General features: G+C 44.6%; 1 protein-coding gene across 2 annotated transcripts in view; it reads right to left on the bottom strand.

Annotated features, from left to right (window-relative positions):
• Positions 1 to 1365: 1365 nt before the first annotated feature.
• Positions 1366 to 27641, bottom strand: part of Vtcn1 (V-set domain containing T cell activation inhibitor 1) — a 66270-nt gene continuing 39994 nt past the window's right edge. The window contains exons 2-6 of one of the 2 annotated variants that reach the window (XM_041638163.1): positions 23067 to 23131; positions 15209 to 15556; positions 9978 to 10256; positions 5260 to 5428; positions 1366 to 2981 (exon numbers count right to left, since the gene is read on the bottom strand). In XM_041638163.1, the coding sequence (XP_041494097.1) occupies positions 5310 to 5428; positions 9978 to 10256; positions 15209 to 15556; positions 23067 to 23131 (811 nt within the window). In that variant the 3' untranslated portion in view covers positions 1366 to 2981; positions 5260 to 5309. The remainder of the gene's footprint in view (positions 2982 to 5259; positions 5429 to 9977; positions 10257 to 15208; positions 15557 to 23066; positions 23132 to 27641) is intronic. The other variant, XM_041638164.1, reaches the window with a different exon arrangement.

The raw sequence follows: 27641 nt of genomic DNA, 5'->3' as shown, positions 1-27641 counted from the left end.
TGGGGTCTACACCTTCAGCACCTGAGCGTTTGAGGTCACTTGATTTCCAATCTTAACCCTCATGATTCACTTTGAGGGTAGAATGGTTTATTCCTGTAAATGTGTTTTGGCCTTAGCGCATCTAGGTGGTTTCAGGTGGTTGTAGTCTACACCATATTCTGGTTTGTGGTCTACATATCTGTTGTCTACTGCATCTGCTGTGTGAATGTAGACAGACCATGGGAGTGTTTACTTTCACACTTTGATTCACCTTTGGTCTCTGATTCTGAAATATAACCACAAGTCCATGTGTTAAATAAAGATGTAATTTTCAGCATTTAGAGCCGGTAGAGATAGTGACACCTAAGGAGGTAGGGCCGAGAGAGGAATTTAGGCCCTTGGAAATGTGACCTAAAATGGTCACTTGCCTGAGCCTTTCTCTGCTTCACAGTCATTATGATGTGAGTTGTTTTGCTTCATTGTCTGCTCCCTGCAGCAAACTCATATCTCCATGGGCCCAAAGCAATGGCTTCAACCAACCATATACCAAGATTCCTAAGATTGAACAAGATGCATCCTTCCTAACTCATCTCAGCTGTTCTGTCAGTGGCAGAAAGCCTAGAGTCCTTCTCTACACAAGGTATGTTGGGACAAGGTTGGGATTACAAAAAGGGATAAATATCCATGTCTAGGTTTCCTTTGGAAATTTCCCCTCCATTGATATTGTTTTTCTACCAGTTGCCAGTAGCAAATATGTAACTTGAGGTTGGCTGGTGACCTGAACTTTGCCATGGACCCCTGGATCTTTATATGAATAATGAAGGGGCTGGAAAGGATGATTTTGAGGTTCTTCCAGGTTTAAAACTTGGCAGTTTCTCAATAGTAAGCATCGTCTTGCTTGGAATGGTGATGCACACCTTTAATCCCTGCAGTTGAGAGGCAGAGGCAGGCGGATCTCTGAATTTGGGGCCAGCTTGGTCTGTATAGTGAGTTCTAGGAGAGCCAGAGCTACATGGAGCGATCCCCATCTCACAAAAAGGAGCTGTCTTTTGTCTAGTGCAATTGATATGTATACACACGTGCATGCATGTGTGTGTGTACATGTGTGTGCCCTGAATTTATCTATTTCAAGTCAAGCGCCATGACTATTTTCCCTGATAGAAACAGGTTAGGCTGGTACAAGCCTGTAGAAATTTCCTTAAGTAACTACCCAGAACACTCAGTCCACACAGATTCCCATCCTCTCCTATTTAACCAACTAACATTTGTGGAAGGTCTGTTATCTGTGGGAGGTGTTGATCATTAGGCCATGTCCTGTAGACTTTTCATCCATCTCTCCGTTTTCACCTTCTGTGACAGACCAGGCAGACAGCAGTGTAGGGAATGTGTATTTAATAATTCTCTAGAATGGTCTCAAGCTTTCTGTAACAAAATGTAATACAGACATCATGATCCAAAGTCCAGGGAGATAGTGACCAACACATGAGCATGGGGAGAGAGTTGGCAAAAAGTGTTCTCTATCCATCCAAGCTTCATTTCTCAAGCCTTCATTTCAAAGAACACTGTCCCATTTTCTCTTAGAAGTCTCTGTGTCGGCTAGGGTATAGCTCAGTGATTTGATCTCTAGCATCCTAAAAACAAACGCAACTCCCAAAGCCCAGAAGTCTCTGTGTGTTTCGAGGAAGATTTATTTCTGTTGCCTTAACTTGTATTTTGTCCAGACATGATCATGAGATGTAAATCCAGAGACAGAAAACTTGAAATGGAAATCAGGCAGCCTTTGAGCCAAACTTACTGTGTGCCAGAATGAAGGGAGAGGCCACAGCAGTACCATGACTGAAGATAATCCCGTGGAGAGTCTCTCACATCGCTCGCCAACTGTTCACTGAATGATGTCACACAGCGCAGAGATCGGGCTCTCTGCACAGGAGCCAGAGACAGCAGCCGATGCCCACGGTCAGAAGCAAATGGGCTTGCTTGCACTCACCTTTTCCCCGTATCTTTTCTGTTCTAATTCAGGATTTCCCAATCTTGATGTGATTGGCATTTGAAGTTGGATAATTTTTTTTTTCTTAGTAGGACTTGTCCTGTCTATTGCAAGATGTTGAACATAATCTCTGAGCTCTTCCCTCTAGGTACCAGTAACCCTGCTCTCCCTCTTCCTTTAGTTGTGGCAATTAGTCTCCCTCCATTGCCAAATGTCACGTGGAAGATAAGAAGGGGGGAAATCATGCCGCTTCACCCCTGCAGTGCTCTGAGGTCACAGCTATCCATGCAGGGTAGAAAGTAGAAACTTCAACCCTCATGATGACATAAGGCCACAGGACAGGATGAGGAGAGCGCCTCTCCTGGGCCATGAACAAATCCACATCATCTGAGAGCTGAGTTGCATTTGTTTGCCCGAGAAGAAGTCATTGAGATTATTTGGAAAAATCAGCATCACTTGACTATTTTGTTTGCCCTGAAATTATGATCACCCTCCCTACATGGTTGACATTTGTCAGGTGGGAGGAGAAGCCAAAGCGCTTTTGAAAGCATCCTAATGAGAAGAGCATCACGGGGCCCGTCACTCAAACGCTGCCACCTCCGAATTGTGAAGTGGTGGCTGATTAGCTGCTTTTCACAGTGTACACTATGTTTAATGTGCTGAATACAAAACGAGGATATGGCGATCAAACCCATCCAGGAGCTCTGAGAGCAACACTAACAGCCCATCCTCTCGCTCCCCTGGAGCTGGCGGCCAAGGGGAGGTCCCTGAGGCCTGGGAAATCGCCCACCCTGCACACATTGTACTAGCAGTCCAACTACACTCTAGTTTGGTTGAAATAGTTTCTAGGTCCGTCTTGTTCCTATCGGAAGCATCTGTGAGTTGCTTTTGTTTTCTTCTTTGCGTCTTATTCCTGTCGGTTCACTCTAGACTTCTAGACATGAATTCATTTTCTCCCAGAAATACAAAACTAGGTCATATGTCGTGGAGACTATGTCTGTAGATCTCTGGGATTCTGGAAAGAACAGCAGGGAGACATTGTGAGAGGCACTCAGCTAAAGCTCACTGGGAACCCAGAGTCTCCCCCACTTGCCTCTGTGTGAGTATACTTCCTGTTTTGAAACAGGATTGTTTTTTCTTTATTCTGTTGTCCTGCCGTGGTCCACGGTGTATGGGCTGATGAGGGAAGGTGATGGCTTCACTTTTAAACTAAAGGAGGACCATCCAGCTACAGTCTCAGGGGAGCAGCAGGCCCTCAGAACACACAGAAACGGAGAGATAGAGGATGGACAGGATTCTGGAGTGAGGCTGGTAGACACTGTCCTGTCTGCCTCTACTCCTAGCCAGATAGTGTGTGACGAAAATGCCACGGCCAATAAGAATGTGTGTCTCAGATAATGAGACCCTTTAGTTTAGAAATCTACCAAGAGAAAAACAAACAAATCGAAAACCCAAAATCTCCTCCAGAAAAAAGTTTGGTTTAAAGTTCCTTTCTGTAGAGAACAAAGTAGTAACTGAGGATGTATGTAACCCTGTGTGCTTTGTGTGAACATTGTCTTTCACATGTATGACTTGACTTGTTTAAAAAGCTGAAAATAGCTGGGCAGTGATGGCGCACACCTTTAATCCCAGCACTTGGGAGGCAGAGGCAGGTGGATCTCTGTGAGTTCAAGCCTGGCCTACAGAGTGAGTTCTAGGACAGGCTCTAAAACTACAGCGAAACCCTATCTCGAACACCCCCCCCCAAAAAAAAACCCAAACTAAAAACAAACAAACAAACAAAAAAAACATTTAGAGTGGAAACAGGGATCAAGGGAGAAAGATAGAGTTCCTCTTTCCTCCTGTGGAAAACCATGGGGTCAGAAGTGAAGGTAGCTGGCAGGTTTCTTTACAACCAGTCCACTTTTTATACTGCACTGTCTTAAGAGCTTAGAGAACACGAAGGGGAAGAGAAGAAACAAATAAACACATTTCCACCTCCCTCCAGATCATAACTATCTAGGCAGGATGTGCTGTATACATGGCAGGTGAATGTGGGATTCAAGGACCCCCAGGAAAGGGGTCTTAGGCTAAAAAACACTTCCCTGAAATGGATAAAGGAAGTCATGGATATGAACTGGTTTAGAATAAATTTCCCAGAAAAAAACAGGGAGGGAGAGAGCAAAGCCAGAAGGTGTGTGTGTGTGTGTGTGTGTGTGTGTGTGTGTGTGTGTGTGTTGAAGGCAGAGAGATATTTTGAGAGAAGAAAGTTAGAGGCCTCTGATTGCTCAGCTGAAGATTATATCTCTGATACATTTCTGCCCAGACTCATTCTGGGTTCCTGAGCAAAAAGACACCATGCTGAAACAGTGTTTGAATATTTTCATTCTGGTACCTAGTTTCTTATTGCCTGTAACAGGGAAAGAATTAGTCTAGGGCTGGAGAGATGGCTTAGAGGTGAAGAGCACTGCTTGCTCTTTCAGAGGATGGAGGTTCGATTCCCAGCACCCACGTGTCAGCTCACAACTGTCTGTAACTCTGATTTCAGGAAATCGCATACACTCGTCCGTCATTCTTTGTGGGCACCAAGCACACACAGGCTGCGTAGAGCTCCATATGGCCAAAGCACCCATGGACATAAAATAATAAAATAAATTAGAATTAACTTGGATATAAGATGATAAAAAAGGGATTGGGATCAGTCTGAGAGACGACTTGGAGGCAAGGCTGTAGGTATAGTTTGTGACAAGGCACTGACCGGAAGAACAGAGAAGTCAGGAAAACCCTGGGACTGTGAGCCTCAGGCCTCGTGGGAACGTAGGAGTGCTGAACTTCACAGCTCAGCGTTGAGCAAATTTTACTTGCAGAAGAATCGTTAGATGGAAATGTCCCATCAGTAATTGGAGCCAGAGAACACATCTCAGCAGGAGGCCAGCTGGTGAGTCACCTGGGCCCAAGGTGGGCAGGCTAGTCACTCAGCAAATGAAAAATAGGTGTTTGGATTTACACAAAGAGTTGAGTTGTGTAGTTTGTTTTCATACCTGTCGCTCAGGACTCTGCTCTTGCCTAGTACTAACTCCTCAGAAACCTTAGCCTTCCACAACGCTGGGAAAAGTCCCCGCCCTAGCATTAAGGTGTATTCCTTCACGTGGCTGATGCTGGCAGCTGCTGGACTCCTGCTTCCTAACGATTAGTCTAGGGCTGGAGCAGCTCGGCTGTTAAGGGCGTGGGCTCAGCCTTCTAGGGCTGGAGCACTGGATCGGCTATTAGAGTGTGGGCTCAGCCGTCCAGCAATGCTCTGTGTTTTAGCTCACCTGCCGTACCAGCCACTTTGCATGCTTTCGTGTGGCCAAGACCCCTCATCTTAGCATCTGGCAGTAGAGAGAGACAGCAGTGCCCAGACAACCAGAAGGACAGAAGAAACACGCGGGGAAGGCCCCGAGTTCAGTAGCTGTAGCTGACTCCGCCTTTTGACCTCCGAATCTGTAAGAGGAGAGAAAAAAGTTCAAAGTCACAGAGAAGAAGCTGAATGTCCCCTTCACGTGAAGAAGAAAGAGCATCTGAAAAACGGAGCAATTTGTGTCTAACAGGGTAATTTTGTCTTCTTCTCTCCACACTTTTGAAATGAACTCGGATGTTTCCCTTTTTATGGAGCAAGGTCCACTCTGTGGTCCAAGTCGGTGAGGATGCAGCCGAATGAAGCACGACATCAATGATGGTTACTACGAGACAACGTTGCTAACGGAAGGGCTCAGGCCAGTTCCTTGAGTTTGGACCTACTTCTCCCCAGGCAGGGGCCTTCACAGGTTCTGGGCCATCGGATTCCATCACATCTCCATAAAATAAGGAACTGTCAATTTCCTCTTCTACTCATCCTAGACAATCCGATTTCATGTGGCCATTTCAGTTCTGTCACTCATTAGGTGTGTGACTTCAGTAAGTAACTCAGTACACGCTGGCTCCAGTTTCCTCCTCTACAAAGAAAGCTAAAATAGGATGGCCCACTTCACAGGGCGATTATAAGGATCCCTGGGTGACTTAGCACGGTGCCCGGCGAATGGTCACTCAAGTGTTAGCTGTGAACACAACCAATACAGTAGACCTACTCAGCCGAATAGCTATTTCCTCCACGACCCCCGCTTACAAAGGTATTTCTTCAGTTTAATTCTGTCTTAACTTTCATATCTGGATTTATTGTTGCTACCAAATAGGTCAGTTAAAAAACACAATTATTCAGTAAATTCATGATTTTGGTTTTTCAGGGTAGTGTTTCTTTCTGTAACAGCCTGGAACTTGCTCTGTAGACCAGGCTCACAGAGATCCACCTGCCTCTGCCTCCTAAATGCTAGGATTAAAGTCACATGTTGCCACCACCACCTGTCAGTAAATATTTTTTAGTATCAACTATTGGGTTTCATCTTTCCTTAGAGATTTATTTGATTTTTCTGTGTGTCTGTCTGCTGTGAGCACCTGCCTGTGTGGGCGCAGCTCCTGGAAGCTCCAGAACTGGGTGTCGGATCCCCTGGATTTGGAGTTGCAGGTGGTTGTGAGTTGCCCCATGTGGCTGCTGGGACCGAATTTGGGTGCCCTGTGAAAGTAAATATGCTCCTAACCGCTGTGCCACATCTCCAGCTCCATATTGTCGGGTTTCGGAGGAGTCCAATAAATAAAACCCTTTCCCCAGCTTGGCGCTGAGGACAAAAGCCAGGCAAGCAGAAGACCTAAATTACACCTCTGCTGCTCAAAAATCTAGCGGTGAAGGGTGACACTTGGTAGGAAGCAGGCGGCCGCAGCCTGGACCCTCACCCTGTAGCAGACAGCACCAGAGTGTGGCAGGCTCCCATCTTCTGGGACAGATCCTGCTCCTAAAGCACCGTTAGCCTAGAGAGCAGAGCGGACTATGCCTTTCATGGTAGTGACAGCAGAGAGAGAGGGAGCTCAACCATGTATGTTAGCTTCCGATGGCCTCCTTCTCCAGGGAAGGGAGATGGGCACTCACAGGTTAGACACACAGGGATCCTGCTCCCAGAGTCAAACACACGGCATGGGAATGCAGCCCCCACGCTGCCATGTGATAGCTGGTGTGCCGAGCGCGGCCATCTCTGCCTGCGTCCTCCACGGACATTTGAAGAGCATCATCTATAAACCGTTATCTCCTCCCCGCCCATATCGCTGCTATTTCCCTGCTGTGGTGGTTGCATTGCTAGGTTCCTAGACATCCGGGGTGGTGACATCGAACCCATTTTGACTTTTATTGCTCTTGACGTTCACATTTGCTTTATCAAGATCTATGGATTTGTTTCTATTCAAGAATTTCTATTCTTTTTCTCTTTCAAAGGAGAGATATGCTCACAATCCCTCCCTTGGACCACCGCCACAGGCTCCTGATTTCAAGGCATCTGAGTCCTTATTTTCTCCTTTATAATGTCACTCGAATTCTGCTTACCCACTGCTCCGGTCTAGTCACAAATAACAACTCTCCCTTAGAGGGCCCTTATTAATACTGGGATTAACTTTTTAATGATATTTGTACCATTTGTCTAGGTATCTCATGGCGTTGAAAAGTGCTATGAACATAGTTGGCACAGAACACATACTTGTTGAGCAACTGCCCGGGCTGACTAGTATTTCACGGTGTGCATTTACTATAGCGTATCCATTCTGTCCACTTGCTTTCTGTGCCATCAATGGACATTTCAGGCTTTATTTTTTGACTATTATAAATAGTATCACTATGACTATGAACGTGCAAATATTTATTCAAGACTTTTCTTTGATTTTTTGGGGCTATACCTAAAAGTATGGCTGTCAGATCATATGGCTGGTCTATTTTTAGAGCTTGCCATTTTCCATTGATTCCACGAGTGTCCGTCCTACAAACAGTGCACGAGTGATTTAGTTCCTCTGTTCCTCACCAACCCTTGTTAATTCTGTGCCTTGATTTTTTTTTTCGGTGGCGTGTTAGTGACCATCTCAATGGGCTTGGGAGTCTGGAGAGATTAGCTTCCTGCTGTTTCACTTAGCTTTCCTCTCAGGATGGATGTCGTGAAGCACGCTTTGATGTGTTTTTTTGGTCATTTGAGTAACAGAATTAGAAAAACGCTCTTTCTCATACACTTATTTTCAAACTCAATGCTCAGGGGGCTGAAGAAATGGATCAGTGGTTAAAGATGCCTGCCATGATAGCAGGGGGACTGGACTTGAGTTCACCAGAAGCTCACATAAACGTGGGGGTGGGCGTGGCATCATATCCATAATTCCAATCTCAAAGTGTGGGAACTGGGGATCAATCCCAAGAGCAGGCAGGCTATCGAGATTAACTCCGGGTTTAATTGAGAGACCCTGTACTAATGTGTTTCAGGACAAGTGTGAAAATCATGCAAAAACATGCACATAGATACCACATACACATGCACATAGATACAAAAACATGCACATAGATACCACATACATAGCCAAATGAAAAACATGCATATAGATACCACATACACAGCCAAATGAAAAGCACACATCCATGGAAAGTGGAGAAAGGCAACAGTCTTCACTGCCTGGAGATATAATTCCAGGCAGACTGCTTGCCTAGCATGTACAAGATCCTGGGTCTGCACCGAAAAACAAAACCTTTAAATTTAGCTATTTAGCTTTTTTTTTGTTAAGTTATAAGGATTCTTTTGGATATTAATACCTTATTAGATATATGATTTGCAAGTATTTTCTGCTCTCCTACAGATTAACTTTCATAACTAAAATTTGAATACAAATATAGGCTGCTGTGATTTAGTCAGTTAAACTCAGCCATCCTTTGTCAGGAACTTACAGTGTACAAGATACTCGCTTGAACTTTTCTAGACTTGATACAGACAGGGGCTCTTTTGGCATACTCCAGTCTCTGAAGACAGGGTTCCGCAAGGCACAAGGAGCCACAGCCTCATAAATTCCAGCTGAGTCTGTTTTTTCTTGAAACTGGCTTCCTCCTAAGTTTGGCATGCACTAAATGCACTAAAGCACCCCAGGCAGGTGAGGAGGCTTCTCAGACAGGCTGCTGAGAGGTCACTTCCCTCTAAGGTTTTAGGATTTCCCTCAATAGTGGTCACGACTAGTCAGTATTGGTGAGATGGCCATTCAGTCCCACGATGGCTGAGGAAGATGGAGTCAGAGGGGTAGGCCTCTGATCTTCAGACTCCAGATCTTCCCAAGGACAGGTAGGGATCTTGTGAATTTGGGGGAATTTAGGGTGCAGTGGACCAGTTAACTCGGTCACAGCTGTCAAATAGCCATCGTATCTCTCCACTGCACTAAGTATTCCCACAGATTTAGAAAGAGCCTCCGAGTGCTAAAGCTCTCCAGAAAACAGAGGAGAAGTCATTCAATGCATTTTGGAGGGAGGAAATTGAGACAGAGTCTCACTGTGTAGCTCTGCCTAGCCTGGACCTCACTTTGTAGAGCAGGTTAGCTCAACTCACAGAGACCTACCTACCTTCCAAGGGCTAGCATTAAAGGTGTGCATTTTCATGCCAGTCTCAGTCACCACTGTCAACCAATATGCTATAAATATTGTGCTGTGTGAGGCTTTCAATTACATAAATCAGTTATGGTCAAAGTCTCTAGAGCAGTGGTTCTCAACCTTCCTAACACTGTGACTCTTTAGCACAGTTTCTCATGTTGTGGTAACCCTCAACTATAAAATTATTTTCATTGCTACTTCATAACTGTAATTTCGATACTGTTATGAATTGTAATGTAAATATCTGTGTTTTCCAATGATCTGAGGTGACCCCGGTGACCCTCAAAGGGGTTGCAACCCATACTTAACCACTGCTCCAGAGGATCTGGAAGACTAGAGATGTTTGCACCCTGGTACATATCAGATAAATTCAGTTTTAACTGACGTATCTTCTCTCTAATAATACATGTGATAAACATGGAGAGGTGTGCAAGTGTGTTTAAGAAGAGAGTGCCTGACTAGACTAGAACCCCCAGATCTTGGGCTTCATCCTACAGCAAGGGAGACAGGAAGCCCCAGGAAACCCACCTGTCACTTTGATGGCTCCTGTGGCTTTGGCAATGTTGTTCTCTATCATGCAGGAGTATGTGTTGTTGATTGTGACATTGTAGAGCACAGATACAACCTTCATGGTCACATTCTCAGAGTTCAACTCGAAGCTGGTGTTGGAGACTTCCGAGAAGTTGGCTCCTTGGTCAACTTGAGAGGCCCAGGCCACTGTGGGCTGGGGAAACCACCGAGGAGCCTCACAGCGCAAACTCTCTGAGCTGGCATTATAGTCCACGTTTATCTCTGGCACACTGAAGGCTGCAGGGGCAAAAGTCAAAAAGGATAAATGTCAAGGGAAGACAGATTATACAAAAAAAGCCTTAAAGTGCTAGGTCTTAAAAACACAAACAATCAGCAGGGCGGTGGTGGCGCACGCCTTTCATCCCAGCACTCAGGAGGCAGAAGCAGGTGGATTTCTGTGAGTTCGAGGCCAGTCTGGTCTACAGAATTAGTTCTAGAACAGGCTCCAAAGCTACACAGAGAAACCTTGTCACAAACAAACAAACAAACAACCCAACCACAATCACTTTTGTCACTTAAGTGACTCAGAGCTTTCCCATGGTGATTTTTGTGTGGCCCTTTATGTCATGGGCATAAATAAATAATAATTTGCCCCAAGCATCCCTATAAATTATATCCCTTTGTCCAATACCACAAACTCCAGGGGCCTGAGTTTCAAATATATCAGTGTTATGATAGGTAATGTCCTTCGTGTACAAGGATCGTTAGGAAGGAAGGAAGGAAGGAAGGAAGGAAGGAAGGAAGGAAATAAAGAAAAAGAAAGGAAGAAAGAAAACGTCTGTTGCCTTGTGACAATAAGGTCAAGCCTTGGATAGCTTCTGGATTTGATGTTTTAAGATAAAGAGGGAGGAGGAAGGAGAAAGAAGCAAACAACGTAACAGCACTCGCTTATCACCACAGAAAGCACTCACAGGCCTTGTCGCCGTGGGGATTTGGACTTTGCTTGTGTGGAAACTAAAGCTCTGATACCTCGGAATAGAATGGCAGCCGTTTGTTTTATTCTAAGAAATGCTGCTCATTAAAGTGACATCTGGGAATTAAGAATTCCTTCTTCTGCAACTAGGCAGAGTAACACAATATGTTATGGTTGTGTAGCTTGGTGTTCTTGTGGGACTTCTAACAGTGGGAGCCAGGTTGTCTGTGACTCCGTTGCCTGCTTTTGGGACCTTTTCTTCTTACTGGGTCACCTTGTCCAGCATTGATGTAGTGGTGTGGGGGGGGGGATGCCTAGTCTGTTGTAACTTGTTATATTGTGTATAGTTGATATGCCTGAGAGGCCTTCTCTTTTATGAAGAGAAACAGAGGGAGTTTTATCTGGGGGAAGAAAGGGTGGCAGGGAGAGACTTGGAGGAAAGGAGGGAGAAGAAGCTTTGGTCTTCTGTATTAACATAAAAGAAGAATAACTAACTCACTAAATAAATAAATAAATAAATAAGTGTTGAGAATCTGGGCTTATTATTATGCCAAAATGGCAATCCACAATTAATATTTTTAAAAATTGTTGTGCTGATGGTACTGATGGACCTGGTGGTGCTGGTGATGGCTGTAAGGATCCATGTGTCACAGCACACCTGTGAAGCTTGGAGGATAGTTTTGCAGAGTGGTTCTCCTCTTCCATCTTTAGATGGTGTGGTTGTTTGGGCAAGGATGGCCACCATAAACTCATATGTTTGAATACTTGGTCCCGGTTGATGGAACTGTTTGGGAAGGACTAGAAGGTGTGGCCTTGTTGGAGGATGTATGTCACTTGGCTTTGAGACTGCACATGCTCACACCATCCCAGCTCAGAGCGCTCTCTCTCTCTCTCTCTCTCTCTCTCTCTCTCTCTCTCTCTCTGTCTCATGCTTGTGAATCAGATGTCAGCTCTCAGCTACTGCTCCAGCGCCATGCCTGACTGCCTGCTGCCAATCTCCCTACTGTGATGATCATGGACTCACTCTCTGAAGCTGTGAGCTCCGAATATAACTTACCCTATAGGTGGCTTGATCATGGTGCCTATTCAGAGCAATTGAAAAGTCGTTAAGACACATGGTTTCAGGGATCAAACCCAGGTTGACAGCTTGAGTATTGAGCACCTTCATCTACTGAGCCCTCTCACCAGGCCTCCAGGTAGTCAGTAATTCATTACGCCATTTAGCTGCTTTTTTGCTTAGGGTTAGGCTGGTGCTAAGTGAGAACGAAAGGAAACCTTTCCCTTGCCTGTTTTTGTTTGTTTCTGAGTCAGTCTCATGTAGCCCACGCTGGCCTTAACCTCACCATGAAGCTGAGGATGACATGGAACTCCTGATCCTCTGGCCTTCGGTGCCACGCGCTGAGGATACAGGTGTGTGCCAACACACCCTGCTCTTCACCTTCCTCCCAGCAAGCCTGTTCCATAGCAAGGAAGATGAGATGCACATGCTTGGAGCAGGTAGGGAACGCGTCCCTAGGAGGCGATATGGAAACTAAGTCGTGAGCATATGCTTTGTGCTAGAAGTGTATGTCAGGCATTACTTTATTTGAGCTTCAAAATAATCCTATGGTTATCTGTTATTATACCTATGCTCAAACTTTAAAATTTTGGAATTATTTTATTTTACTAATTTATTCTCTCTCTCTTTTTTATTTTTATTTATTTATTTATTTTTTTAAAGACAGGGTTTCTCTGTGGAACAGCTCTGGTTGTCCTGGAACTCACTCTGTAGACCAAGCTGGCCTCAAACTCACAGAGATCTACCTGCCTCTGCCTCCTGAGTGCTTGGATTAAAGGCGTGCACCACCACTGCCCAGTTCTACTTTCTTTAAAAAAATGGCTTTATTTTTATATTATCCATTTGACTGTTTGCCTGCATGTCCATGTGTGCACCATGTGCACACAGTGCCTGTAGAGTCCAGAAGGGGATCATAGTTCTTGGGTTGCCATGTGCAGGCGTGCGCATGCTGGAAGAATAGCTAGGACTCTTAACAACTGAGCCACCTTTCCAGTGCTGTCCCAATCTACTAAAAATTTAAAGTTAGCTTACAAATAAATTTAATTATATGAACAACTTTAGATTTACATAAAAGTTTCAAAGACAATATTCAGTAAGAGAATTCCTGTAAGTTTCCCGTTCAGTTTCCTGTAATGAAGCATCTTCAATGGCCTTTGTTCTTCTGTCAAAATCGAGAAACCAGCATCACTGCTAATTAAACCCTAGACTTTATTTGTATTTTGCCCATTTTCCTGTTAATGTTGGGAATGCTGTTGTTGTCCCAGAATCTCACTAGTATGCCAGTACGGTTTAATTATTTCACCTCAGGTTTATATGAACTGTGGCATTTTCTCAATCTTCCCATTTTTTTAAAAGTTTTTTTTTTTTTAAACAGTAGTTTTAGTAGTGGTCAGGTATTGTGTAGGGTGCCTTCGTGTTGGGATTTACGGGATGTTCTTCTCATGGTAGGAGTCAGGTGGGGTTTTGGAGAGGAAGACCGTTGCAGGGTAAGGTTCTCCTCCCATCAGCACGGCACGCTGGAAGGCGCGAGCTCTCCACACCCGACGATGTGAGGGGCGTGTGTTAGGTGTCTTAGAAACCTGAATTCACGTCTCCAGCATACACTGACTGAGCTGAGTGGGAAGACTATCAAATGGTGCCTTCCCCTCCTGGAGAAGGAGAGAGGGAAGCAAATTATTTGGAATTTCTGTCTGAAGAGAATTGTATCATCTTCCTCCTTGTAAGTGTTTTGTGTGCTTTAGACCCCGAGTCATAATTCAGTAGAGTGTTTTCTTGGCTCACTGTTTTAGGCTTTTCCATGGAGTTTGTGCAGTTGGTTTTACTGTTTGATATTGCCCACCAGGCTCCCTCTTCAGATAAAGACGCTGAGGCTAAGAGAGGTTATGCTGTTTGGGTCACCGTCCTCATCCAGGCCTGGATCTAGGGCAGTGCTTTGTGACATAACACATATAAGGAGGAGTTTAAGAAAGGCCCATGAAGCCCAGGTTAGACTCGGGAGCACAGGCTACTTGATACCCATCCTTCAAGGCCCCTTTCAGCTTCTTCCTGGGGGTTTCTTTCTCCTTCCCTCATGTGATTTGGGTGTGCTCTCTCCCTTCCTTTGAACCCCTCTTTTGTTCTATTTCTTCTTCCTTCCTTCCTTCCTTCCTTCCTTCCTTCTTTCTTTTCTTTTTTTTCGAGACAGGGTTTCTCTGTGGCTTTGGAGCCTGTCCTGGAACTAGCTCTGTAGACCAAGCTGGTCTCGAACTCCCAGAGATCCACCTGCCTCTGCCTCCCGAGTGCTGGGATTAAAGGCAAGCGCCACCACCGCCCGGCTATTTCTACTTCCAGAAGGTGTTGTTTGTTATTCTCTGTTGTTTCCCCTGGGCAGTCCTTCAGTTTGCTAAGATCTATACTGGAAGCACCGTGAAAGGAGGGACAGTCACTTCTGTTTACTAATCATCTCTGTATTCTTCATTGCAGCTATCTGAATCCCTTGTAGACAGCTTCGGGAAATATCTGTTAGACTGGGTTGGCAAGGAAGTGCGGGTTTCACTGGGGCGGTAATACTGAGTTCGTATGACACGTTGCTTTGGTTTGGTCCTTTTGGACCGCTCCTAAAATTGCTCTCTGACAGAAGTCTCTGGAAAGACTCTTCTCAGATGTGGGCTTGGTCCTGATTAGTATAGAAATATCTCAGGACAGATGGTAGGCTTCCCTTAGTAGCAACAACAGGGCCTGCCTTCAAGAGACTGCATTTATTAGCTAGGAGCCTTTAATCCCAGTAGTTGGGAGGCAGAGGCAGGCAGATCTCGTGAGTTCAAGGTTAACCTGATCTACATAGTGAGCTACAGAGTGAGACCCTGGAGACACACATACACACACACACACACACACACACACACACACACAGAGAGAGAGAGAGAGAGAGAGAGAGAGAGAGAGAGAGAGACAGAGAGAGACAGAGAGAGAGACAGAGACAGAGATTTGGGAATACACCTAGAAATTCAAAGGTGGTGAGAGACTCGAAGGAAATATTTGAAGTCCTAATATTATAGCAGGTCACTGTGGAAGTTGGTGTGGTCTTGGGCACAACAACCAGATCACTACTAACAGAGATGAAAGAGTTTGGTCCAATATTGGTCATTTATGAACACACTATATTTCATCAGCGACTGGTGACCTTTATTCTCAGATATCTCTGGGTGCCCCTCTGCCCACCCTGCGGAAGTAACTCACCTCCAGTCTTATACTCCAGGTTGGCGCTCCCTTTTCCTTTGGAGGTACGGATGTAGCATGTGTAGGTGCCAGCGTCTATGAGTTGGACATTTTTCAGCCTCAAGGAAGCGTTGCCGACCACCACCTGATCAGCAAACACCGCGGTCCGGCCTCTGAACATCTCGTGCTGCTGCGAGAAATCGTCTTTGCCTTCTTTGAACTCGTGGACCAAACCCAGGGTCCCTTCTTTCAGCCACTGGATGACGATGCCGTTGAGCTTGATGTCAGGTTCAAAAGTGCAGCTCAGAATCCCATCCTCTCCGATGTTTCCAGCCGAGGTGAACGTCCTGACGGTGATGAAGTGTTTGCCTGCGATTCAGGAAGGAACAGTGAAGCCCCGGTACTTTGACAGCCAAGCCCTTCATTAATGCAAGCCGGACAGAGATGTCCAGATCAATCAGAAGTAGAGAAAAGCGTTTTATTTAAAAGACATGACTAGAAAGAGGAGGAATCCATGTTAACATCTACAGCAGATCTGCTGTGCACAATAGCTTTTGTAGGAACAATCTCCCCAAACCTGGAGAGGCGGCAAGAGGAGAACACGTTGGAGTTGAGGGTTTGAACATGAGTATTCAAGTCTGCCATGCAACCTTAAATAAGTCGTGTGACTCCTCTGACTCCCAGGAAAGTGGAGGTAACAGCCTCTGAGAGGTTGTTATGAGGAACAAATCAAATGGGGGTAAACTTGATCTGCAAACGGCAATTACACAAGTAAGGTGTTATTCCTAGCTAAGCAGGCGGGACGCAAAGCTGTACTTGCTGTTAATTAGTATTAGTAATTCTGAAGAAAGTTAAATCCTAATGAGCTGAAACTTGATCTTCCTTGGAATGATGGAGAAACTCAGGCACCAAGAAGGGAAGTGATGGTTCTGAGGTTACGATGTTATCTACATCATAATGAAGAGTGGTATTTAATGATGCTTTGATCCACAATAGAAGCCTCCTTCCTCACCTCTTTGATCCTACCGTCTATAAGAGCATTACTATGGTGATATCTCCATTCTATGGCCTTTCCTTCAGTTGTGCAGCCTACAGCACACTCAGGCTGGGGCTTCTTTGTGCCTGCTGTTCTGCCCGAGAGCACCCTAGGGTGACAGATTATTTTTAGAGGTTCCTGTAACATGAATGTGAAGCTAAGGCAATGGCCATGGAGCCCAAGAAAATCAAGGAGCAGAAACTAGGAAGTGCAGGAGAGACCATGGGAAGCCTCATCCTAAGAGCCGTGCTGGCTGCTGGGCATAGTCAAGACTGCAGGAGGTGCTGCCTGGCCTCTGTATTGTCTTCACACAAACGCCTGGTTTAAGTTCTTAAGCTGGTCCTCACAAGCCTTTCTGACACCCTCAGACGTCACTATGATGGGTCTTGGACGCTGCTCAAGTGTACTTTTCAGATTCCTTATTGGTTTTCCCTCTGCGCCTGTCTGCCTCCTTCCCACACATTTTGAACGCATTGATCTTGCAAGGAGCTTGCTTAGTGTACAATCCAAATACACCTGCCACCTAGTCCCTGAGTTCCCGTGGTTACTATGGACTCTGGAATGAGTTGCAGATTTCCCAGCCTGGCCTTTGGTGCCAAGCACTGCCTGGCACACAGTGAATTCCTCTTGTTCCTGCCTGGCAGTTTCCTCTCCCACCGTCCCCCTTCGTCGTCTGCTTTGTCTCTGTCCGATGGTTTGTTGATTTTCCTTCTTCAATTTAAAGATCCATGAACAAATAGTACATGTTCCTTTTCAAACACAGAAGCAAACATTCTAGCCACAAGGGTGTCCTTGGCACTTCCAGCTCATTAAGGCTTGGGATTGTCTAATTGACTCCAAGACCTTTACAAAAGAGATGAGGGCGATGAATGGGAAACACAGCCAAAGACACTAAGCTAGGTAGATTTGCATAAAAAAAGAACAAAGGGGCTAAGGATAGAAGAAGAAGTATAGCTAGAAAAAAAGAGGCCGAGGAAACAGGAATGTGCACATAGGCTGGGCTGGAAGATCTTTTTGAGGCTTGACAGCGTGGAAGAAAAGGGATTTGGGGAGCAGCTGCCCCGTGTGGCCTTCTATGCGAGCCATTTGGAAAGCTAACTAGGGAAGACAGCAAACGGAGGTTTGACTGTGTGGTACCATGGCACCCTGTCTCCTGTATTTTCTTCAACACTGCTTTGAAGGTTCAAGATTATTTTCAATCCTCTTTCTTTATATCAAGGCCCAGGCTTGCACGGGCTGCAGGGTCACACTCTGCCTTCCCAACCCTGCTCGTCTTTCTCCTGTGCAGAGTTCCTGCTCTCCTGTCTCCTGCTTACCCACATTCCACTCATATTTGAGACAGGATGGTGGTCCTTCTGAGAAACTCTTTTCAGCCAGTCAAGGTAGAACTGGCAGATACACCCCCGCCCATAACTTGTCTTTCCTCTTTACCATGGTAACTGCCTTCTCCCTTGACTCACATCTGGACTTGGCTCACATCTGTAAGTTTTGTCCAAGGGGCAGATGGTTTTAGTCATAACTACAGGTCTGATCGTGTGTGCTGCTCTGCTCCACGGAGAAAGAATGTTCTGTGAGTTCCAGAGTAAACGGGGATAAACACAAAACACTGCTTGTATAACCTACCTATCGCAAGAGCAAAGAACCAAGGCCACCTCGCTTAAATGCGGGAGAAACATTAGCCTTAAAAAGACGACAATAAGAATGCGTACAGATCCTGGATGAAACCACAGAACCGCTGGGACTCAACCAGAGCCAGAGAGAAGGCGACTGCACTTCATAAAGTGTCATTGAAGGTAATCTGGAAAATTACTTTTTTCAGAAAAAAATCGCACTTAATTAGCACAATTATGGAGGAAATGAAATGATAATGATATATTTCAGTTTGGTAATTGTGTTACGGAATTCGGTCTAATGTGCTGGCCTTAAGCCCGTAGGTAGGGGCCCCACTGACACAGCTCCTAGAGAAGTTGGTAATTAAAATTAGTCAGCTTCAGCGTGCCTGGGGACCTGCGGCAGCTTCAGGTCACTTGGGTTTCTATTCATGACGTGGCCAATGGGATGAGCGTGACACCAGCTGAATTCTCATCCATAGGAAAGGAAGGGGAGAAATAAAAGACAGTGAGGACTTCAGAAATCACAAGGCAGGAACCTAAAGGCAAGAACTGAAGCAGAGACCACAGGGTAACGCTGCTTACTGGATTGCCTGTTCTGCTTGCTCAGCTACTTTTCTAATTAAAAAAAAATTATCTATTTTTAATGTATGTGAATGTTTCCTGTGTGTATGTATGTATAGCACATGCATGCCTGGTGCCCCAGGAGGTCAGAAGAAGGCATCAGATTCCTCTGGTGGTTGTTATGCTCTATGTAGGTTCTGGCAACCAAAGCTGAGCCCTCTGCAAGAGAAGAAAGTGCCCTTAAGTGTCCAATCATATCCCCAGCCCCTCAGCTACCTTTATTTATATACCTTTATATATATAGCTCACCTACTCCTGCTCGGCACAGTGGGCTGAGCCCTCTTAAATCAAGTGGCAATTAAGGAAAAGCCTCGTAGACATGACCTCATGCCAATCTGACCTGAGCAATTCTTTAGTGGAATCTCCCTTTCTAGGCGACTCTAGGATTATGTCGAGTTGTAACTAAAGCTATGACATAGGGGCAATTCCTACCATAGCTCTGGTCGTTTGAGGAAAGGGGTGGGAGACACCAGAGGTGAGCAGGCTCTCACATCTCAACATCTGTTTTCACATAGGTGAGTAATGTTTAATTGCTTCTTTCCTGAGGGATATTTGGGATTGGGAGTACAGAAAACCTTAGGCAAGCATTTCATAAAGATCGTGATGGGGGTGGCATTGAATAAAACTTAGGACAAGAACTGTCCCTTGACACAATGCATCCCAGGCTCTATACATTCCAATAGCATAGAACACACTAGATACCATTAGCAGAGTCCTGTAGCGTGTGCTGGAGCTCAGCTGTGCAGAATGCACCATAGCACATGGCTCGGTGATGGAAACACACAGCCTGCTCCAGGCAGGGGTGACACCTATTGGGAACACTCTAGCAGAAGAGGAAAAGTGGGTGTGTAGCAGTGGCTCATGTGAGAAGAAATTAGGAAAGATAACTAGATGGGGGAGAAATATAGGGGAGATGTAGGGAAGTGGCAGAATGTGGGGTTTGGGAGCATGATGAAGGTGTCACACAGTCCAGATCATAGTTCTGTCACTTTCTGGATATGTGACACTGGGCAATATTTCCAAGGTCTTTATTAGTGCCTTTATGTGTAGAGTGAGGAGGCCTAAAGGGACTAAATGATACAGCGCAAGTAAAGGGCTTAATAGTGTACTTGACTTGTCATGCTAAACCTAAGTCTTGGGTATTGAAAACATTAACTCCCGACAATTTGGAAAGACAGCGGACCAGGCCTCAGGAGGTAAGAAAGGAACATCGCGCTAAAGGCGTTACCCTTAGTGACTCATTTTAAGCCACCAAAGTTAAGAATGAGCATCAGATCCTACTTATGAATGAGTGTAAAGAATTCTGATGATAGGGACTCGCTTAGTGCCCTGTGTCTAGCAAGCAGGGGAGCCAGGACCAAACCAGTCCTGCCTGGTGCTTAGCCCAGACTGCTTCTGGCATGTTTTGCTGATTGCTAAAGCTAGATTGGGATATTTCAAGAACCAACCCATAATAAAGATATTTATTTTAAGAATAAAAGCCACAGGGCTGGGAATGGAATCCAGTGACAGGGTACAAGCCTGGCATGTGTGAGACCTAAGGCTTGATTCACCCCAACACCGCAGTACACACAGGTAAAAACTTTAAAATAAAAACACCTATAAAGGTCATAAATATAAGACACACAAAGAGCTATTTTTTTTTTTACAAATAACCGTATCAATGTTGGAAATATCAAATGTTTTCCAAACAATTTGTACAATGCTTTTGATAGGAGCCCAGAGGCGTATCTCATGTCCGAAGGTGGAACAGTATTAGATGATGTCTTTTGACTGTCTGTCTTGGCCACCCTAACTTCACTAAAGGTCTTCCTTGGGGTGGCCAGAAGATCGTGTCGTTCCCAAGAGGTGCTAAATGAATTCACTGACAATAGGAAATGGGTATTTACAGTATTCGTGGTGTCCAGCTGTGTCAGCCACTTATGCACGTGTGAGCAATCTCTAGGTTCTCACATGATCGTGCACATTTTAACAGTGAAAACAGCTGATTCTGGAAAGTTAATTTACCTCCCAAAGGGCATGATGCTGTCAAATTTGGGACCCACCTGTCTCTGATCCTTAAACTCTTGCACTGTGAGGAGCCAGGGACTGACCACAGTGCAGTGCTGGGGGACACTTACTGTGGCCAGGTAGGTACCTTCCCAGATGCCTCCCTTCCTCCTGAGTATCCTTTAACGAGGGGTTGATGAAAGTCTCTCAGCCTCTCTTCCAAAGATTCACCTGAAGTGCAGCTTGTGTTGTATGAGGCCCACACTTAGGATGTTTATTTATTTATTTGGTTGTTTATTTTTGCGATGCTGGAGTGGAACCCACGGTTTTGCACACTGGGCAAGCGCTCTGCATCTGAGATCCATCCTCAGCCCTTGGTTTGGTTTTCTCTTTTTTATTTATTAGCATATATTGATTAGTGACACATGATAGTGGGCTTCATCATGGCTTTCATACCTTTGGTCATATTCACCCATTATCCCCTTCTTGTCCCTCTGCCACTCCTGTGGATCCCCTTCTTCTAAGACTCCTTTCTACTTTGTCTTTGACCCAACAGGCTTAATTAGGGTCTCTTCTATGAGCACATGAGTGAGAGATTATCTCAGGAGCATAGGAGGAATGAGTCTCCCCCTCCCCACCCAGCAACCATTGACTGCCACTAGCTCCTTGGGAGAGGGAGAGCCCATGAGCCTCTCAGCCCTAGCAATTGTTACTGCACATAAATCCTCATGGAGGGAGAGGAGAAGAGGAGGTCACCTAAGATTTAGGGGCAGGAAAAGAGATGAAATAACATAAATCCAAAGTAAGTAAAAAGAAGTAGAGATGCCCCCCCCCCCACTTATAGTGGTTCAGTTTGCATTTATTAGACTTTATGATGGTGCAAAAATAACACACATTTGGTAAAAAGTGCACTCCAAATCTTTTATGTGTTCCTGTGCTGGTGTTACGTGGTGGGATACTCTGGTGATTCTGGAACCAGGGAACCAGGTGTGAGTGTAGCTCCCATTGGTTACATGATCATAGAGCCAATGGCCACACTCTGCAGTGTGCTGCGTGCCAAGCATGGTGTCTGAGAGGTTGGGTGTATTAAATGCCTTGAACTTGCAATGTTTCCAGTATACAATTGATACATTGGAATGTAGCTGTATTATCAAGAACCATCTGTATTAGAATGAAACAGATTAGCAAGTTCAGAAATCTATCAACACACACATAATGGCTGGTTTATGATGATGGAGGCATTAGAGAGAAGAAAGTGTTTTGAATAAATGGTGTTGGGTCTGCTGGACAGCCACACTGAAATACTGAATCTTGACCTGTTTGCTATGAAAGCCACTCTGGATGGGTTGTAAGTATACCTGCATGAGGCAAAACACCGAAGCTTCTAAAAACTTAGACTGTCACAGCCTCAAGGAGGGCAAACATTTTTTAAATGGATTAGATTAAGTTCCACATATGAAGGAAAAGATTGATGAAATTGTCTATGTGAAAATGAAGACCATTTGTTGTTCATTGAAAAGGATGAAGGAAGAGAAAAGGCAAGAGGTCTGGTAGTTTGCAACCAGAATATATAAAGAACTATAAGTCAAAAAGAAACACAAGGGACTGGAGAGATGGCTCAGAGGTTAAGAGTACATACTGCTCTCTTTCAGAGGATCTGAGTTTGGCTCCCCAAAGGACACTGGGTCACAACTACCTGTAACCCAGTTCTATGGGGGTCTAATGCCCTCTGCTGGCCTCCTTGGGCACTGCACCCATGTGTACATGCTTGCTCTTAGACACATATCCACATAATTAAAATAAAACTAAAATCTTACAAAAAATACAAACCGAGAAACTCAATTTTAAAGCAAGCAGAGTATGTTTCTGATGATAAGGAAAGTGGTTAATGGTGCTGATGCCTTGCATAAGCAAATACACATATAGTAAGGTTATTTAGTTCAGGCCTTGTGGCTAGCATTTAATAAGCAACCATATCCTGGAGGAGAGTGACAGAAGAAAGAGGATACTGAAAATATAAAGACTAAAATCATGAAGTGACAGCTTGGTCACAGACCAAGTTAAAATAAGCATTTTGGGCCTGGCGGTGGTGGCGCACGCCTTTAATCCCAGCACTCGGGAGGCAGAGGCAGGTGGATCTCTGTGAGTTTGAGGCCAGCCTGGTTTACAAGAGCTAGTACCAGGATTCAACTCAAAGAAGACAGCTGCTGTCTTCTTCACTTGTCTTTCATCATAACTAATAGTAATAGTAATAGTAATAATAATAATAATAATAATAATAATAATAGATGTTCTAGAGAAGTGGCCTATCGGAAGAGGGACGAGGGGGCTTCCTGTGACTGACATGTGCTGACTGTCCTTCAAGAGTGGTTCTTCTGGTATCCGTTTCCTACCTGGTACAGTAGTCAGGGCCAGTCATCCTTCTACAAAGGCCCCTGTTTAGAAATGGCTAAGGCCTAAGGAGATAAATGTCTCAGGCGAAGAGGACACGGTGCACAGAGCCCATGCTCGACTTTGAAGTTTTCTGGGGAGCCGTCCTGCTCTTCCCACACATCACAGCGATCGAGAAGAGGTTTAACGGAAATGGGCGCAGCATGGGCTGGGATTGGATAGCACTTACCTGAAATGCCAAAGCCAATGATGAGTGCAATTGCTCCAGCCAGGATGATGATGATGTTAATAACACTACGGACAGAGGGGGAGAAACAGGAAGTTACTTCTTCATTCCAGCTGACACACTGCCTCACAAGCATCCCGTGTAAGATGTGCTATGTAAGACATCACAAGCTTTTCACCCACGTGAGCCCTTCCTAGAAATAGGAACCTTAGAAGTCTCAGCGATCCTACTCCCAGAGACAAGTGAAGAAATGTCCCTTTTATCTGATAGTGTCATCTCAATTTCCAGTTTCTGAAGCATGATTAATAAAAACTCAGAGAAACTAGGGTTCAACCTGAAGATCCATAAAAGCAAAACAGCCAGAGACTGGCTCTTACCTCCATCTCAGTCTGAAATGGTGATCCTGCCTCTAGGAATTTCACAATGAGACTGTGTCTGAGAGCTCTTTCCTCTTGTTTTATAATCCTCTCTTGGGCTGGGTTTAAAGGTGTGCACCATTGGGATTCTACCTGGTTTCTATGACAAAATAGTGTTGCTACTGGAATTAAAGGTGTGTGTTACCACTACCTGGTCTGTAAGACTGACCAGCGGGGTTTTTTTACTCTCAGATCTTCAGGCAAGCTTTATTTATTAAAATACAATTGAAATGCCACTACATGTTTCAAGACCAGAGAAGGCTGTTAATACTGTCGAAGGAAGACTGATGGTAATATCTCTCTGCATTGTCCAATGGTACTTGAGGAGACCTTGTGTCCTACCCAACCTTACTCTTAGCCACACTGCCCACCTCTTTGTATCATTTGTTTTCCCTTCTTGATTCTTTCTGTTGGTCTTCACCTCCACCTGGTCATGTCTTCTCTACTTCGTCTGTATTCATACCTGGTCTACCATGCCTGCAGGTTCTCAGTGACTGTCTTCTGTCCCTGTTTTAAAGAAGTATGATGGGGATATAGCAATAAAGCACATATTTAGAATTGCACATCTAGGTGCTTAAGAGCTGTGCTTGCAAGGGAGATTTAAAAACGACTCAGAAAAGAGCAAACCACGCGGCAGAGACTACGCGGGCCTGTGGAGTTTAAATCCACGTGGGGAGGCCAAGGCCGCCAGCAGCGGCTGAGGAAGGGAGGGCTTCTGCCAAGCCGAACTCGCGGCCGGCAGCTGAGCAGGGAAAGGAGAGGTTCTAAAACCAAACGATGGGTGCCAACTGAAGGCGTAAGTCATAAACAATGCCACACCAATTTGGAATTATGATTAATAGGGTGGTATTTATTTAAAGGGGAAAAACCTTACAGATCACTGTCAGCCCTCTGCGCAACCAGGAAGGGAGTCTAGTCTCCGGCGGAGAAGGAAGTGAAGAGAGAGAGGAGAGGGAAGTGGCCGCTTTTTTAAAGGGAGAGAGACCACGCCCCAATGGGGTGGTATCTCAGCGGCGATAGGCTGGAGGAGTGGGAGGACCTCCCGTAACACCTCCCCTTTTGTTTAAATAAGAGAGTTCTAAACCTACTATGAAATTATATACAATAAGTACAAATATCCTATTCTAACTAGCTTAGGTCTTGTATAATAAATAACTTGGCCAAGTCATGAGAGAAAGTAACTACATTTATATAGTCTTCAACCCCATCAAAGATCTGAGAAGGGAAATAATGTTACCTGGGTAATTAGGAAGTTCAGTAAAACAACTCCCAAAACATGCAACAAATCACAGAGACAACTAGCTACCTAGGCAATCACCCTTTAATTCCTGTTTCTCCAGATTTACTCTTTATCACAGCCTGGCTGCAGGAGCACCACCTTCCACCCACCTCTTGGTGCAGACCCAGGGTGCCCTTAGCTCTTTCTTATTAACCTACTTATCTTTCCCTTCCATCCCACCTCCATTTCTTTATGTTGGATGCTGTCTGCAGAGACACTTTCTACTAGAGAAAACAATGCTGGGGACTCATCATCCTTCCTGCTCCCCTCTCTAGACTCACCCTGAGCCTTCCTGAAGGAGCCCTGCCCCTCACCCCACCTCCACTCCCTGGGGACTAAGCCTCTTGGTGTGCACCCCCTGTCTCCCTACATATTTCCTTCTGCCCCTCTTTGCCTTTCCTCTTAGACTATCTCCATTTCTTTGTGTTATCTTTCAACTGACAGAAGCAATCTCTACCTGAGAGCCCTCAGCCACCATATTTTCCTAGGATCTAGAGTGGGAAGGAGCAACCAAAGAACAGAATTGCCCACTCAAAAAGACCAGATATCTATGCCAAGATATCCCAAATATTATAACTACAGATACCTACATCCTAGTGAAAAAACAAACATGAACAGTTAAGACACTATGCCTCCTCTGAAAGCTGGTATTTCAATAAAAGCCCCAAGAAATGCAGTTTAGATGAAGTATAAGACAAGGAATACAAAATAGCAATTACGAATATGTTCAAAGACTTTAAAGAGGATATGAACCACTACCCTAATGAAGACTATGAAAGCAAAAACAATTAAACGAAATAATGAAAACATTTTAAGACTTCAAGACACAAAAGTAGAAATAGAATCATAAAAGAAAACCCAAGCTAAAATAAAACTAGAAATGAAAATGAAAAACTTAAGAAATCAGACAAAAGCCACAGAGGTAAGATTTCTTAGCATATTCCAAGATGAGGGGGAGAGAGAGAGAGTTCCAGATCTTGAAGACAAGGTAGAAGAAATGGATGGTTCAGTCAAAGAAAGTGTTAAATCTAAAAATGTCTAGGCACCAAACATCCAGGAAACACAAATAGTGCTCATATATTTGAATACCCAGTCATTAGGGAGTGGCACTACTTGAAAAGGAATAAGAAGTATGGCCTTGTTGGAGGAAGTGTGTCTCTGGGAGTGGGCTTAGATATTTCAAAAGCCTAAGCTAGGCTCAGCCACTCAGCCACGCACATTCTCTCTCTCTCTCTCTCTCTCTCTCTCTCTCTCTCTCTCTCTCTCTCTCCTGTCTGTGTGTGTGGATCTAGAACTCTCAGCTACTTCTCTAGTACCATGTCTGCCTGCATGTCATCATGCTCCCCACCATGAGGATAATGGACTAAACCTCTGAAACTGTAAGCCAGCCCCTCAATTAAATGCTTTCTCTTGTTATAGTTGCCTTGGTCATGGTGTCTCTTTACAGTAACAGAACAGTGACTAAGATAGAAGTTACTACCAGGAGTGGCATATTGTGAGGCCTGACTGTGCTGTTTGTTGGAGGAGTGTGGACTTTGGGACTTTGAATTAGAAAAACAGTTGAATGCTTTAAGTGAGGCTTAATGGGGCATCCTAGTAGGAGCATGGAAGACAGTGGTGCTGAGGGGGACTTGAACTGTGGGAACGTGACTCAGGAGGTTTCAGAGGGGAAGAATGTTAGTTGACTGTTCTTGTGATATTTTGGAGAAGAATGTGGTAGCTTTCTGCCTTTGTCCAAAAAATCTGCTCAAGGCTAAATTGGAGAGTTTTGGATTAATGACATTGGCAGAAGAAATTTCAAGACAGCCCAGTATTGACTATGTCATATGGCCATAAGTGACAACTCATCCAGATCTATAATTGAAAGGATCAAGCTGAGCAAGTAAAAATAGAAAGTATACAGTTTGAGGAGAAAAGGAGCACCAGGAAGTGGGATGGAGCTAAGTCCAGTGCTCAAGGAGATGAAATGCTTGATACTAAGTGGAATAAAGGGAATGGTGACCTCAGGACAAAACCCCACCTAGGTAAGCTTTTGATTTGTGAAAAGGAATTACAGAAAAGCGTAAGCAGTGAAATTCATAAAGAGACACTACAACAGCTAAAATCATATATTGACCCTACCCAGTGATAGTGTGGACTTCAATACCCCCACTTTTGTCAATAGGGAGATCATCTATACAAAAACTAAACAGAGAAATGTTAGCGTTAACTAATGTCAGGAATCCAATGGACCTAGCAGACAGCAAATTCCATACAAACACTAATGAATTTATTTTCTTCTCAGCAGCTCACAGAACATTCTCCAAAACTGACTACATACTAGGACACAAAGGGAATCTCAACAGAAACAAGAAAATTGAAATAACACACTGCATCCTGCCTGACCACCATGAATTAAAGCTGGATATCAACAACAGAGACAGCAGAAAAAACTGAACAACTCACTAATGAGTTAAAAATGGAACAGTGCAGAAATGAAGGTAATTAAAACCCTTTTAGGACCAGATGAAAATGAAAACACAACATACTCAAACCAATGGGACACAATTCAAGTGTCTCTAAAAGGCAAATTCATATCACTAAGTGTCCACATCAGAAAACTGGAGCAGTCTCATGCCAACAGCACAGTGATATACTTGAAAATTCTCAAACAACAGGAAGATATAATGCCCGAAAAGAGAAGAGGGCAAGAACCAAACTCAGGGCTAAAATCAATGAAATAGAAACAAACAGTTGTTTGGTGGTGTTACATGGCTTTAATCCCAGCATTTGAGGTTAAATTTAATCCCAGCACTCAGAAGGCAGAAGCAGGCAGATCTCTGGGAGTTCAAGGCCAATCTGATCTACAGAGCTAGTTTCAAGACAGCCAGGGGAACAAAAGAA

This window comes from Microtus oregoni, unplaced genomic scaffold (genome assembly GCF_018167655.1).
Source record: "Microtus oregoni isolate MIOR12 unplaced genomic scaffold, Mior012 000054F_ref0000373, whole genome shotgun sequence".
NCBI classification, from domain to species: domain Eukaryota; kingdom Metazoa; phylum Chordata; class Mammalia; order Rodentia; family Cricetidae; genus Microtus; species Microtus oregoni.
Note: the sequence above shows the minus strand (reverse complement) of the source record. Positions and strands in the feature narration are given on the sequence as shown.